The 15924-nt window shown below is 37.4% G+C and overlaps 1 protein-coding gene across 1 annotated transcript; it reads left to right on the plus strand.

Annotated features, from left to right (window-relative positions):
• The first annotated feature begins 8482 nt into the window (after positions 1 to 8482).
• Positions 8483 to 12877, plus strand: tmem264 (transmembrane protein 264). Its single transcript, XM_051094258.1, has one exon. The coding sequence runs from the start codon at positions 9579 to 9581 to the stop codon at positions 10563 to 10565; it is 987 nt and encodes a 328-aa protein (XP_050950215.1). The 5' UTR covers positions 8483 to 9578; the 3' UTR covers positions 10566 to 12877.
• Positions 12878 to 15924: the final 3047 nt, after the last annotated feature.

A 15924-nucleotide genomic window follows, 5' to 3' on the forward strand; every position in this document is an offset into this window, starting at 1 on the left:
CAATTCTGACTTAGTACAGTAACTTGCAATTGCAAGTTTATAAAAAGTTAGAATTTTTAGTTTATATATCTCACAATTCTCGACTTCACACAGTAGCTCGCAATTGCAAGTTTATATCATGCAATTCTGAGAAAGAAAGTTTCTCAGATTCTGCAATTCTGACTTAATACTGTAACACGCAATTGCAGGTTTGCAAAATTTTGAGTTAATATCTGGCAATTCTCAACTTCATAACTCACAATTGCGAGTTTCTATCACACAATTCTGAGAAAAAAGTAAGAATTGCGAGCTTATATCCTGCAATTCTGACTTTTTTTTTCCTCGAAATTGCTAGTTTATATCTCACAGTTCTGACTTCATAACTCGCAAGACATGGAGACGCCAGCGCGATCACTTGCATTTTTTTCAGTGGAAACAATTTACAATATTCAGTTTTTTTTTTTTGCTCATAAAGGTAAGAGTAATACATCATTCAGAACTGTAAAGGGCCTACTTTTATTTACGTGCACTTACAATATCAACAAAATGCTACAAACAGTGCTTTTATAAAATAAAGAACACAAACATGATGCGCTTTCTGTCATCTCAACAGGAGCGTTTCACAAAAATGAACCAAAACTCAGCAAATGCATATCTCACAGACATGATAAATATATATAGAAAGCTTTAAATTACAACTTAATGAAATGAAACAAATCGAAAACAAAAACTCTTTCATTATCTGTAAAGATGCTTTTCTCTCTAAAGGTGCATCCAAAAAGCAGAGTCAGGATCGGCAACTTTATCCCTGCGACACTGACTCAGAAAACACTAGTTTATTAATAAATAATTTTAAAAAATCTTCTTACTATTTCCCCTTGAGACATTCATGGTAATAAATAAAACAATTCTGACTTCATAACTCACAATTGCGAGTTATCACGCAATTCTGAAAAAAAGTGAGTTGCGAGTTTATATCTTGCAATTCTGACTTTATAACTCACAATTGCAAATTTATATCACGCAATTTTGAGAAAAAAGTGGGAACTTTTGAAACTTGGAATTGAGAGTTCATATTTCGCAATTCTGACTTCATAACTCGCAATCGCGAGTTTATATCATGCAATTTTGAGAAAAAACTGAGAATTCTGTAGAAAAAGCCATATTTGGACACAGCGTTAGATTACTGCACACAAATCAGACGAATTTTATGGTATTTTCCTGATTTTTTTTTTTTTTTTTTGGACAACTGTCATGTCGACAAGCGTTCGTGTTTCAAGTCTTAAAAAAACAACTTTGCTCTGCTCAAAAAATATCAACATACAGGTCTAGAGGGTGAATAAATAATGACAGGCTCCTGATTCTTGGATGAGCTATTCCTTTAACAAGCCTCTACTGAATAGCTCTGTGGATTTGGGTGAAAACTTAAAGCACATGGAAGGAGAAAAAAAGGTTGAGGGAAAGAGAGAGAGAGAAAAGGGAAGACGGAAGGAGAGAGGTACGAGGAACAGGTCTTATGCCCGGGGACAATTCTTCATGGTGACAGAGAAGTAGGCCACTGCTAAAAATGAACACTTGGAGCCCGATCTCTCTTACTCACAGATAGAGGAAAATACATTGAAGAAAATAAGTGCTTCCTCCGTGAACACAAAGGGGGAAAAAACAATCATTTTCAGCAGACAGAGTAATTGCTTTCATCGATAGATGGGTCATTCCCATACTTTTTGAATTCACTAAGAAATGGTTGCATTGTTTATTTGCACACACTTTCTGCATTATTTTGGTGGCTGATTTACTTAATTTTGAGGGAAAAAAGGAATACGTGACAAAACCTTCAGGAATTGACATCATTTTGGAGGAAAAAAACATTAAGAAAGTATTAGCAGTGTTTCTGATAAATTGTGTAAAATCACAGAAATCTTTTTTATTATTATTTCAAACATGTTTAAAAATAATGAAATTCATTCAAATTGTTGACCTTTTAATGTAGAAAATAATACCTAGCTTTAGTTTTTATTTACATCCTGAAAAACTATAACTTGTGCTGAAATACTGTGTAATACAAACCAACTACCACAAAACATAACACAATGGATCAAATCCATTGCTAATACTTTTGTGCGCTTTTGTGTAGCTGTTTTCCCTCCAAAATGATGTCACTTCCTGAACATTTTATCAGGTATTCTACAAAAGACTAACAAATAGAAATAGGAAACTGTGGATTAGGCCATTTTTCATGTTAGAAGTTTAAACAAACCTACTGAAGTTCTTTAAAATTCATTCCACGCTCACTTAATCAACATGGTTTCATTCTTCAAAATTTGTGAGTTTAATATTTTATCCATTATGGAAACATGAAAATGCACTTTATAGCAGAAAGGATCCAGACATTATATGTGCTTGTTACTGCTGCACCACTTCCAGAGTCTAAAGACTTTAATTGCAAGATTTATTTAATAGCCACTCGCTGTAAGCAAACTCCTTCAAAGATTTACATTACATTAACACATCAGCAGAAGGCAGAAAACTTCTGTATTTCATCTTACAGCATCCTGATCCCATGTATAATGGATGTTGCTTAGGTCAGAAGACTTGTTTTATTGCTTTCACAGTTTATTGCTTCTCTGATCGAATACGATTACAGATGCTCCCAGTTTGCATCTGCATCTCCCGGTATGGTGCAGTAATGGAATTATGCCTCCCTCTACACTACATAGGACATGCTCAGTGTCACTTATAGTTACAGCTAGCAGATTTAATTAAGAGACATAAAGGGTATGTTTCGTTTCGTTACGCTGAGGATATGGGGTGCAGTACATTCTGCGGTAAGTTTGGGACTTGTAATTGCTCAGGTTAAGCAGAGGGTAATTTTGCACCGCTTGCCAAGTTTGTGTTAAGAAGCTCGTTAAACGAGACAAATGTGCTTTCGGAATGAAAAGTTTGGATGCAGCCCATTGGATTCCTTAGTTGGTGCATTTGATATGTTCGGAATGGCATACTGCTTTTTGTACTTTGTTTTTTACAGCATGCGCTGTGCTCATAATGGAAATTTTGGCATAGAATACCAGGACGACTTACTAGATTTGCTAAAGCGTGCAGTACACAACAGTATGTTGACTACAGAATTTACTTTGAAATAATTTTCAATCAGAAATTGCACACATTGGGCCTCATTCATGAAACTTAAATATATGAGTACATTTTAAAAAAATATGAGTAAATTTAGAGAAATTCCCTCAGATCTTCCTAAAAACTCTCCCCCAGATTCACAAATGCTTTGTTATGATGAAAACGTACCTGCGAGAACTTTTTCGCAAGACGTGACAGGGTTCTACACTTACTTTTCTTTTTAGGAGCCCTCGTGCTCTTAACTTAAAAAATTTAGGAGCACAGTCAAAATTTTAGGAGCACTTTGACTGCTTAAAGTGAATTAAAGGGGAATTTTGTTTTTACCTTTGTAATGGCATTTTTCTAACTTTATTAAAAGTATGTCACCTTTTTAAAACATTATATTTTATAAGCTTTTTAAAATTTCTAATTGAAACAACAGAATAAGAACAAGTAGAATAAGTTACCAATTAAATGAAATTAGTATTAACACAATTCATGTGTACTGTGATAGCACAGAAGAACACAAAAGTGGTTTGTAGGTATATTTTCATATGTTTAATGAGGCTCAAAGGTGGCATGTGTGCAATCAAATTCATAAATTCATGTTGAGATTATGTTTTAAATATAAAATTTTGAATATAGAAATATTCAAAGATTTAAATAACTGGCTGGCACCGATAGCCCGGTGGTTAGTGTGCCGACATATAACACGGGTGTGCTGCCGGTGACCCGAGTTCAATTCCCGTCTCGAGGTCCTTTGCCGATCACGCCCCCCCTCTCTTTACCCAGTGCTTTCCTATCTGCTCTCAACTGTCCTATCAAATAAAAGCAAAAAAAAAAAAAAAAGATTTAAATAACTTTAAAATGATACTTTAAAAATTAAACTAAAACTGCCAGTAGGTGGCAGCAATTCACTGGTTTAATTACTGAATCATTGATTCATTTGATTCGTTTGAATGGCTGATTCATTCAGGAATAAAGCAAGTGACTGTCTTTATGTATGGGTAATTGATTCATTGACTCACTAGATTCGTTTAAAAACACGTTCATTCATAAATGAAACACTGTGTTTGAATGGAGATGTGCAGCAGCTCAGTTGTGACTTGTTTCAAACTATTTTCGACGATGAAATAAAGCAAAATCAGTCAATACTGTTACAGACAATGTAAGTCACTTAATATTAACCTCTTGTTTATTTAACTGTTGTATTAAATCAATATCTCATTTACAAACTCCCTTAAAAATCATTAAAAGCTGCCACTTATTTTAGTTCATCGCAATCTCACAAAGTTCCATTATAATTTCTACACTGCACAATGGACCTTTTACTTACACTCTCTCTACACTTAATGAAAGGATTCATCAGATATGTCTGTGATACATTACTCAACGTTGCAAAAACCTGAGAAACCTTTGAAGCTCCCCTCAGCGGAAACACAAATATGCTGATCGAGTCAGTCGCACTGGTGCTCCTAAATATTTTTTAATAGTCGCACACAGTAGTTTTCAGCCACAAATGCGACTGAAATGGTCTGTAGAGCCCTGTGTGAAATACGATGTGACATCGATGACACATTCCATGTGAAATGTCCACTGAGTTGTGCTAAAAGAGCGTTAGGTTTTTTTCCCTAGAACAGATGAACGCAAATATGGTACATTTTGTCACCGCAGTTCTGATTTGAAATGTCCATTGAGTGGCGCTATAACTCTAATGCTCCGGTATGTTTTCGTCATGAGACCAGGTTGAGGGTTGGGGTGGGTGTAGACAATAATAAAACACAATCTAATAAGTAGAATTTTTAATTTATTGTTAGTTTCCGGCAGCAGCTGTATCAAATACGTTTTATATGACGTTGGTTTTGTATGCGTACATTTTGTAACGTACCATCTACACTACACATAAACCTATCCCATAGTATGAACAAAAGCGAATGTGATGTAAAAACGCAATCGCAAGCATGCCATTTTAGCTTGTTTTACGATCTTGACTCATGTTTTTCACAGGATTCGTACCCAAGGATTTCGCATCCTAAGTCCGATTCCACGCCTTGTTAGTTCCGGAAAACGAAACATATGGAGCTGTAATCGAAAATTACAAGTGCTCGCTGTTTTACTGCCTCTAGTGTTCATTTCTGTTGGAAACAGCAGTGATATGTACTTTTTTGGTACATATTTCGTGTCTTGCGGGGTACTTTTCGTCATAAGATCAGGCACCCAACCCTAAACCTACCCCTTCCAATAATGCAAAAACAGTAATTATAGTTGTACAGAGTGACAAAAATTATGCTATATTGATGTGCTCATAGTCGCATCTGTACACCATCTAGCCTGTACCAAAAACGTGCCATATGTATGTTCATCTGTTCTGGGGAAAAAAAACGAACACTCTTTTAGTGCCACTCAGTGTTCATTTCTGTTGGAAACTGCAGTGATATGTACTTATTGGTACGTATTTCGCGTCTCGAGAAAACGTTCCCACAGGTACGTTTTTACCATGAGACCAGGTTAAAATAAAACCAGCAATAGTAAGTCATAGTACAAGTAGGATGTTAATGGTTGATCGGTGTAGTATTTGTCACACCCCTCCTCCATTGATTGGATGGCTGGGTAAAAAGTGACAGTGACGAGTGCTAAGTTTTACCCAAAGTTAAACAGTTACAAAAAAAAAGACACTGCAAACAAACTTGCAAAATATTATGGTAGTCTATCAAAATTCAGTGTCATCAGTTTTTCTTTAATTAAAAAATGCCAACATTTTTTTATAAACTACCAAGATTAAAACACAATAAAATGTACACAAAATTAGATTAAAAATGCAAAACAACTACAAGTATAACTTAATGCCACATGCTGAATTTAGCATGCAATGCTACATACATGTTTAAAACACTTATCAGCGTACGCTGTTACTGTTTTACATACTAATTTGCCTTTTTCAAAATCAAAAGCAGAGTGCAGTACATTAGTATGCCACTCTGCACAGATTCTTCTTAAGTTGGTCTCACTCTGTTGAATCATTTATTAATGGTCATTTATGGCCATGTACTCATCTGAGTCTCTGTCTCATGGTGCTTGTGGATGGATGCACATTTTGACACATCGATGGTAGAAACTACCATCTATCAGATGATTCGGTCTACTGTAATAGCTCCCAGTGACACATTTAGATTGATGCCTGGTGCTTTTCGGAAGGGGGCAGGGAAAGTGATCAAACACATCCAATTAACAAAGGCGAGAGATTGGCCTCTCGTTGTTGGAACTAATGGTCTGGATTCTTGTCAAATATTCATGACCATCTAACGCTCGGGTAATCTAAGATGGGAGAACATTTATAAGTAATATGCTTTATAATTAACAACAAAGTCTCTGTGCATTTTTAATTCATTGTCGATCACTGGGGTGATTTGATTTGAAGGTTTATGAATAATTGCTGATGTAATCAGTCCAACCCAGCATGTGGCGTGAGTAAGAATGTTCATTTTAAATGCATATAGTTGATACTGTCAACATTTAGGACTGCATTAGCATATAGATGAGCTCAAAGCTAACAGACATGGACTAAAAGCCATCAAAAGCTTAGTTAAGTTTCAAATTTGCTCCAAAACACCTGTCATTTTGCAGGCCAGGTTTTCTTCGGTGGAGTTCAAATGTGCAGGTTTTGCTATACCCTAAGGCTATCTTGTTATACTTTCATTTTTTCTTATTGCATGCTTATATCTCTATCTGAAATCTTTGTTCTTCCACTTTAGTTCATAAATGAAAGCTTTGCCCCCAGCCCTGGAATCAAACAAAATTTTTACCTTTTTCCCATTTCCATTATAGCTTGCATACGATTTCCTCTTCACTCTGGAGAACCTCTGCAGTAAGCACACATACAATGTATATTAAACATCATTTTGGCATCAGACAATTTACACATTGCAGCATTTTCATGCTGACTTTTAAAGAACCTATGTATATTCTAAATTTACACAAAAACTACAAGTATTTTAAATAATTCACTTTGAATATCACTTTAAATTCATATTTTACTACAAATTTTAATTCAGAACTTTAAAGAATTCTTAATATTGTATTTCTGGACACATTAAATTGATCAAAAGCGACAAAAAAGACATGTAATGTTTCAAAAAAAAAAAAACTGTTTTGAACTTTTTTAAGAATCCTGGCAAAAATGTATTATGGTTTTCTACAAAAAAAATACAAAAAGTTTGCTTCCAGAATGAAAATTTTCTGATAATCTACTCACCCCCATATCAAGATGTGCATGTCTGTCTTTCTTCAGTCGAAAAGAAATTGTTCCCCATATGGACTTCAATGGTCGCCAATGGTTGAAAGGTCCAAATTGCAGTTTCATTGCGACTTCAAAGGGCTCTACACGATCCCAGCTGAGGAATAAGGGTCTTATACTTTAAGACCCTTAAAGGTTTAGGTTTTTTTAGGTTCTTTAACTCAATGCGTTAAGTCATGGACGCATCGCAGAGCTAGTGCAAGATGAGCATTTGTGGTTAAAAAGTATATACATTTTTATTTTTTTTAAGAAAATGACAGATCGTTGTGCTAGATAAGACCCTTATTCTTTGGCTGGGATCTTGTCGAGCCCTTTGAAGCTGCATTAAAACTGCACTTTGGACCTTCAACCCATTGGCCACCATTGAAGTTCACTATATGGAGAAAAATCCTGAAATGTTTTCCACAAAAAAAACGTATTTTCTTTGCGACTGAAGAAAGACAGACAAATCAGAATCAGACAAATTAAATCAACATATTAGAATAATTTCTGAAGGATCATGTGACACTGAAGAGTTGAGTAATAGCTGCTGACAATTCAGCTTTCGCATCACAGAAATAAGTTAGACTTAAAAATATACTAAACAGGTCTTTTACATTGCAATTACCTTTTTTTTTTAATTAAATATAAATTCTTAAATCTTGCATGAGTTTTCACACATGAGGACTACCATCTAGACCATCTTTTAAACCATCTTTGTCCTGATGGTCTCAGCGGTCGCTTCTGCATTGTGAAAAACCTCTACTCACTCTCTTTATTGTTTCAGTCATAGTTTCTCTGAGATTTCCTTTGGCAGATCAAAGAGCCCTGGACCACTGCACAGCTCACGATTTGAAACAGAACTTCTGAGGAACCCAAGGTCTGATAAAGGGAATCCCTAAGAGAGAAACTGTATGTAGACCCTAGGTCTAGTTGTGACAGCGCAGCTCTGATCAAATGAAAGCTTCACGCGGTCTTTATCTGTAGCTGTTGCTGAGCATCCCTCTTTTGACACCCAATGCCTGACTGCGCATAAGTGGAGGGGAGCAGAGAGAGGGAGGAGAGAAGAGAAAAACAGCAGGAGGAGGGTGAAATCCAACCAGACTATGCTGAGGAGCCACAGGCTGCGCACAGCACGTTGCTCTGGAGTTTGAAAGGATGAAAGGGGGAAGATTGAGATTATTGCTGCAGAGATTTCGGAGGTGAGGACAAGTGGAAACTTATTGACTTCTTTGGCGTCGATACTGGGGAGGAGATGAGAATAAAGTGATTTTAATCCACAGGAGACGCAGGACTGTTACTGTGGAGGAGTGCCGTGCTTTTAATCCTTCAGAAAAGAGGTCATTTTCTTACAGATAAACTTACTTTCAAATACTTTACCTTTCAAAACCTGCATCGATTTTTTTGTGGGAGGGAGAGATCTGAGGATTGGAGCATCGGATTTGAGACTTCGGAGCTTCAAAGACATCTTCTGCTGCAATTTTTCTGAGAAAACATGCATATGTAAACCACATGCAAGACTTACTGTTCAGTGCAATCTGGAATGATGAACCTTATAGGAGAAGCATGTCAGCTGTAGTCTTGTGTGCGGCGCTCTGAGGATTAGTGCTGGGAATGAATTCACTTCTGGCATAAAATGAGAAATTTATCACAGCCGATCATTCCTGACCCACTCTTTCAGAAAGCATGTGGCTTATTTTGCCTTCCCCTCTCGCTTCTGAAGCTCTGAGACTCTTCTTTGGAAAATAAGAGCTGGTGGTTGTGCTTACAGACCGGGAGAACTGAAATATTTAAGACTCTGGCTGTGAACGATGCAATTAACCATTGATGAAAACCGAAGCGGCTGTGATCAGTATGCATAGGTTGCCTACATTCACTCTGAGAACTGTGGGAGTGAGTTAAGGCGAGAGGACTAATGACTGACAGCAGTAACAGGTTTGGTGCGAGGTACTACGGAGCACATCCTGTGCATTAGCTTGGCTGCTTCTGGCTGAATTTAGAAACAGCAAGTGTGGCTCGTTCTTGATCTTTTTTTTCTTGCTTCCTCATTATCTCTTCCTCCCATTTCGAGGAACAGGTTGCTGTGCTAGTAAGCAGATTTAGATTAACTGCTGTTTCCTTTGGGATGAACAGTTAAGGCAACTCATATGGGTCTTCAAAACTCTGTTTGACTTAACATTCAACCACCAATCATTCTCATCTTGTCCTCATAGTCAACATGGTCCCACCGCCCCCTTCCAACAAGCCACACGTTTGCCTTTCGTGTGTGCTTATCATGAGCAGCATGGCGCTGCTGGACGCCTACCTTGTGGAGCAGAATCAAGGTCCAAGGAAGGTGGGCGTCTGCATCATGGTGATGGTAGGGGATGTGTGCTTTCTCATCGTGCTGCGGTACATTGCAGTATGGGTCGGCGCAGAGGTTCGAACTGCTAAACGTGGCTACGCCATGATCCTCTGGTTCTTCTACGTCTTTGTGCTGGAGATCAAGGTATACTTCGTCTACCAGAACTACAAGGCAGAAGGCGAGAGAGCAGACGCTCTTACCTGCAAGGCTTTGACGGTGCTACTTTCCGTGTTTGTACCGGGACTTTACGTTACGCTGGCAGCCATCGACCACATGGAATACGTCCGCCCGCTCAAGAAAAGGGAGGAATTGAGGAGTCGGCTGTTCTGGGTCGTGGTGGATCTTCTCGACATCTTGGACATTCAGGCCAGCCTATGGGAGCCTCAAAGAAAAGGGCTCCCTCTATGGGTGGAGGGCCTTACTTTTTTCTACTGCTACATACTACTTCTGATACTGCCGTGTGTGTCGCTAAGCGAAATTAGCATGCAAGGTGTGAACATTGTGCCGCACAAGATGTTGCTGTATCCCATTCTCAGTTTGGTCGCCATTAACTTTATTACGATATTTATACGGGGAGGAAATATGGTGTTTTATAGGGACATCCGAGTGTCCGGAATACTCATGGGTAAGAACGTCCTCGCCATTGTCTTGAAAACGTGCAGCTTTGTACAGTACCGGAGACACCTGCAGGAGGCGCCAGCACCTGCTCTCGCTCCAGAACTACAGAGGGACGCAGTGCCACAAAGTTCTCGAGGGGCAGTGCCGGTCGTAATGCCCATGCCTGTGACCATGCCAACTCCGCAGGTAGTCATACAAGATCTCACCACGCTTCCAGAAGAGCCTGAACTTGAAGAAACATGACGAAAGAGCGAATGAGAAGAGTTTGCACTGAGGATACTTGGACAATGCACAACACAAACTGCTTTGAGACTTCTTGTTTTAATGTTAATGCGGGTGTACGCTGTATGATTTACTACTTTAAGATTTTTTATGACATTAATGATTGGATACCAGAATGTTCTTCACATTGGTCAGACATTTGGCCAGATTTAACTGCACCGGCTAGGCATTTTAAAGCGCCACTTAATCATTTTCTTCAGTATTTGTCTATTTGTCTATTTACATATCCTTAAAACAAGATGAATTTACTTTTTATCTTACCACACTGGTAAATTACCTTTTCTTGTCTGAAATGTCAACATACCTACATTTTGTTAGATTTATGCTTTAAAAAAAGACAATGTGAAAATGGGTTAATGACAAGTTTTTGGTTAAAATATTTTTTTGCAGTGCAGTCCATATACCATTATCAATTTCAGAACTAATCACATGAATTTTACCTTGAAAATTAAAAAAAAAAAAAGACTGTGAGTCTCTGACAACAAAAAGTGGTAAAATTCATAGCGTGTGCACCCAGTTTTAGTGAAGAAAAAAAAAGTGATTAAAAATGTTAATGAGATGACAAATCTTTGTGAAATGAAGAAAGACACAAGGCAGCTGTGGATCTGGGGTCCATTCATTTCCAGAAAAAGTATTTAACTCTGGAATGTAGTCGTTTATAAACAGCATTAATTAACAAGTGGAATGCCAAGCAAATCACACTTGAAAGAACACTCAGTGACCCTATGATTGTACAATCACAGACAGCTGCGAATATATCATCTATTTTCATTTCTTCTGGTAGGGTGTTAAAAATGTGGTAAATCATTATGTTTTTGCAGTATTTAATCATCATATTTTTGAAGTCATTTAATAACTATGGTGAAAAGTTGTGTTTTGAAACAAGTCCTAGTACAATTATTTTCTCTCAAAGGGGACATCAGATGCAAAATTCCCTTTTACATAGTGTTTGCATATAAATGTGTCTTAGCAGTGTGTAAACACAATCACCCTACAATGATAAAAATCCAGTCAATAATTTTTTAATGACGCCATACTGCTCGAGCCCTGCCCACAGCTGATAACGGACTGTCCTGTACTACCACATTTCCGTTTTTAGCCAGCTGTAAGCTGTCTGCCATTTTCTCCACACTATAGGACAGTGTAGAGTAGACAGGACGCAACGTGGAAGAGAGAGGGGGGTGGGATAGGAAAAGGTCCTTAAGACGGGATTCAAACTCGGGACAGCCATAACACCACAGCATTATATGTTGGCACACTGCCCACTAGACTATCGGTGATGGACTGGACACATTAGTTTTGTTTTTGATGGTAAAACATAACCAAATGCACAAAAGACGGAAGAGAGAGGGGCAGGGTGAGCAGAGCTCATTAGCATTTAAAGAAACATGCACCAAAACGGGTCGCTGTTTTTGACAAGTTAAAAAAGGTGTTGTTTTACATGACCACTGAGGAATTTTAACCAAAGAATGTTGCAGACAGGGTTTGAATTTAACTTTTTCACTCACCAGCCAATTTGGCTACTAAATTTTACTAAAGTTACCAGCCATTTATAACTTCTAGTAGCCAAAAATAAATAAATTTGCCAACTGAAATAAACCAACAGCTTGAGGCTGTTTGCACTGGATGTGACAAAGCAGGGTTTTCAAAACTTTTGAACTTTGTGTCAGTACATCATAAATAGAATGAGGCATCACTTTACTATTGGGGATTTGTCGTGCTGTGCCGCATCCAGTGAAGACAGCATCTCTGATCGTAATTGGTTCTATTGTATTTTGTTGTGCCGCTCGTGTCTGGTGCAGACACGGTGTGAGTCTTCAGTCCTTTTTTGACTCTTCGTTATTGCTTCAATGCATAGGAAACTAGCGCGTCTGCCACACCGTTATTTGTCGGGTATGTACAAGTAAGCTTGATATGGGCAGATGCTTCGCAATTATGCTGTATTTAATATATCATGATGACTCACAAGTTTATTTGTGCTAAATCTGTATTTATTTAGCTTAAATGAACATGCCCAAGAAATTAATGAGTGAACATAATTTACCCGCCAAATTGGATAGTGATTTGACAGCGTTACCTGCCACATCTGATTTTTACCTGCATTTGGCGGGCGTTAATTTCAAACCCTGGTTGCAGACATTTCATCAAGACCCTAAAGAATCATACCAACTTGTGGAAAATTGGCATCCGATGTCCCCTTTATCTAATCACAAATGGAATGTTTTATATTTGATGGAATTATGCTTCATATGTTATTGTTTTGATGTTTTATGAAAACCAAATGAATGATATTTTGTTATTAAAACAATGTTTTTGTTGATATCTGATATTATTTTTATCTCTTTTTTTTATACTGGTGCAATGCGTGATCCCCAGCAAAGGTTTAGAAACGAAGTACTCCTTAGTAGCTGTATAGCAACACTGCAGCAACCACCTGGTACACCCTAAAAACTGTTTATGATCTCATAACACCCTGGCAGCAACACTAGTGTTATACCACAACAATTTCCTGAGAAAATCAAGTCTTCACTTCATTCTTTGTTCTTTTTGCGCAAAGTTTCAACAGTTTGCTAAAAGCACAGACATCCCCAAAGTGGGACGCAAATCCCAATCATGTTATTCAGTAAGATTATTCTGTTTTTAATGCTCTGAACTCTTATCTTGTCAGTTCAACATGATGATGAAAGGCAGCTTGTCTTTTTCTTCTACAAAATCTAGAATCGGAGGCGGCTCATTTGAATAAAGTTGTCATAATCAAATGCGATTTTAGCAAAGTTTCGTCTTCCGTTCTTAAATTATTAGCAGCTGTTAACCCGCTCTAAATCTCTGAGGGCTTTCTATTTAAATCCAAAAATCAAAGCTCAGCCATACAGAGTATTTCAATAACAATAAGTAAAGCACTGTGTGCCTTGAGTGAATTATAAGAAATGTTTTATGGCAACGTATACCCAGGGCTACAATTTTAGCATGTTGCTATAGCTACTGTTAGATTAACACAGCCGACAAATATAGCACAAAGACATGTCTCAAAAAAAAGATCTCAGTAAATACACCTGACAGCTCCTTATTGCTTCAGTGACATCGTAGATGCTTCTCTGCCAGATAGAAACACAAACATATAATCGCATATTTTTTACTTGTCAACAGTGAAGTAAATGGTTACTAGTTTGTCAAAGCAGTTCCTTTCAGTCAGTAAATGATGGGTTTTTATATCTTGCCAGTTAATTTGTAAGGTGTTCTGTATCTAAATAATGAATGAATACACATTTGATACACATACTGTAGCTGCATAAAGAAATGACATCTTTCACTTCCAATTGTTCATATGAGTGAGCGGGACTAGATCTTTCAAGCTGCAAAATCACAAAAAGGCACCATAAAAATAGGTCAAATGACTTGTGCGCTATATTTCAAGTCCTCTGAAGCCATATGATGGCTTTGCGTCATGAAATGTTTTTTGAATCTCACAGAACGCTGTCTGTTTTTATTTCTGGCATACTGCACATTGCCAACTTGAATTACTTGTTAACTAAAGTAAAATGAACTAGAATAACAGAATTTGATTTGTAAAACATTTTTTTAATAAAACACAGTGGTTACAATGAAAAACTACCACTGTTTAAGACATTAGTTTTCTATTTTTGTGACTCCAATTAAAAAAAAACAAAAAAACTAAAACTAAAACTTTCAGGTATTTCGGTGCCATGCAATAGAATAAAGAATTGAATCGAAGAAGAACTGGGCCCTTATTCACAAAACATTTTATCTTACCACTAAGAGTTCTCCTAAATAGTTTTTAGCTAAAAGTTTTCCCTTAAAACCTATTAACAAAGCTGGGCCTGTATTCACAAAACATCTTAAGGCTAAAAGTAGCTCATAACTCGCTGATTTAGGAGAAAATCTTAAAAATAATGGGCGTGTCAGTCCTAAAGTTAGGACTCCTACATTTTTATTCTAAGAGTATTTCACAAAGCGTTTTAGCACTAAGTCTGTGAAACATTAGGAGTAGTGAAGAGGACTCCTAAGGCACTAAGATCAAGCCACAAACTATCCTAAAATGGCTGCCTCACAACATCGCTATTTTAATTGGGTCATCAGGTGCCCATTTTCCAAAAGCTGATATGATTCTTTAGGGTCTTAATGAAAAGTCTATAATATACTTTGGTTAAAAATTCTCAATAGTTGTGTAAAACAACACCCTTTTTACCTTGTTAAAATCAGCTCTGCAAAAATCATCTCATTCTGGTTGAGGCTGCTTTAAATGCAAATGAGCTCTGCTCGCCCCGCCCCTCTCTTCTCTCTGTGGAGTGACGAGCCTGTTTACTTTAGCTGCATTTAGCCACGTTTAGCCGCTAAACTTGCTAACTAGCACTTTATTTGGAAAGGCGATCGCAAAGATTCATTAAAAAAAAACCTTATACTCACTTCTGCTGTAAGTGAAGCTGGATCATGAATGATTCACGCGAATATAGATGGATATATGTAGATCGGGAGGCACATTCCCTTCACAAACAAACGTAATCTACTGCATCTTCAGCGGCTCAGATGTCGGGAGTAAATGACGACCACTATGTTCATTATTACATCCAGCAACACAACACCTCAATCGCTCAATCAGAGATATTCTTGTCTAATTTACATCCCTACTCTGGCATCGAAACAAAGAGGGCGGACTGTTACAGCTGATCTGAGGTAAGATGCTCATGTCAATCAACTATCGTGGGAGCGGCCTCTGTCGGTGTGATGCCACAACAACAGCCATCTGAGAATGGCTTGATTTGAAAAAGGGGATATTATTTTTACAGATTAATAAAAAACCACTGCATGGATTTTTATCCTTATAGGGTAGATTTGTACATACACTGCCAACAATGTAAAAGTGAACTTAGCATCCGATGACCCCTTTAAATAAAAATATTACAAAACGTTCGAATTAGACACTTTGACAATATGCCAATGATAACCGTAAAAAGAAAAGAACGATCCAACCGCATATCGGCGCACGTGATTAACCACTCACGTGTGACGCGCTCATATCAAGAAGAGTCCGGACGTGAAACGCTGCAAGAAATGCGAGTGCAACAGCCAAACACGTCCATGTTTGCAATTGGGATTTAATTTTTTTTTTGCCATATTGCCCAGCCCTACTATTAACAATTATCATTATTCTACTCTGTTAATTAAAAGGCTGTTTATGCATATTCAATAATTGTAGAATTGATGTGTGATTCTGGTTAAGTTGTAATTATAAAAAAAAAAATTAAAAAAATTGTTTACGCAAAGCACACATGTAAGAGGCTGACATTTAGACTGAACATAT

The sequence above is a fragment of the Labeo rohita genome, chromosome 22 (assembly GCF_022985175.1).
Source record: "Labeo rohita strain BAU-BD-2019 chromosome 22, IGBB_LRoh.1.0, whole genome shotgun sequence".
Classification (NCBI taxonomy): Eukaryota; Metazoa; Chordata; class Actinopteri; order Cypriniformes; family Cyprinidae; genus Labeo; species Labeo rohita.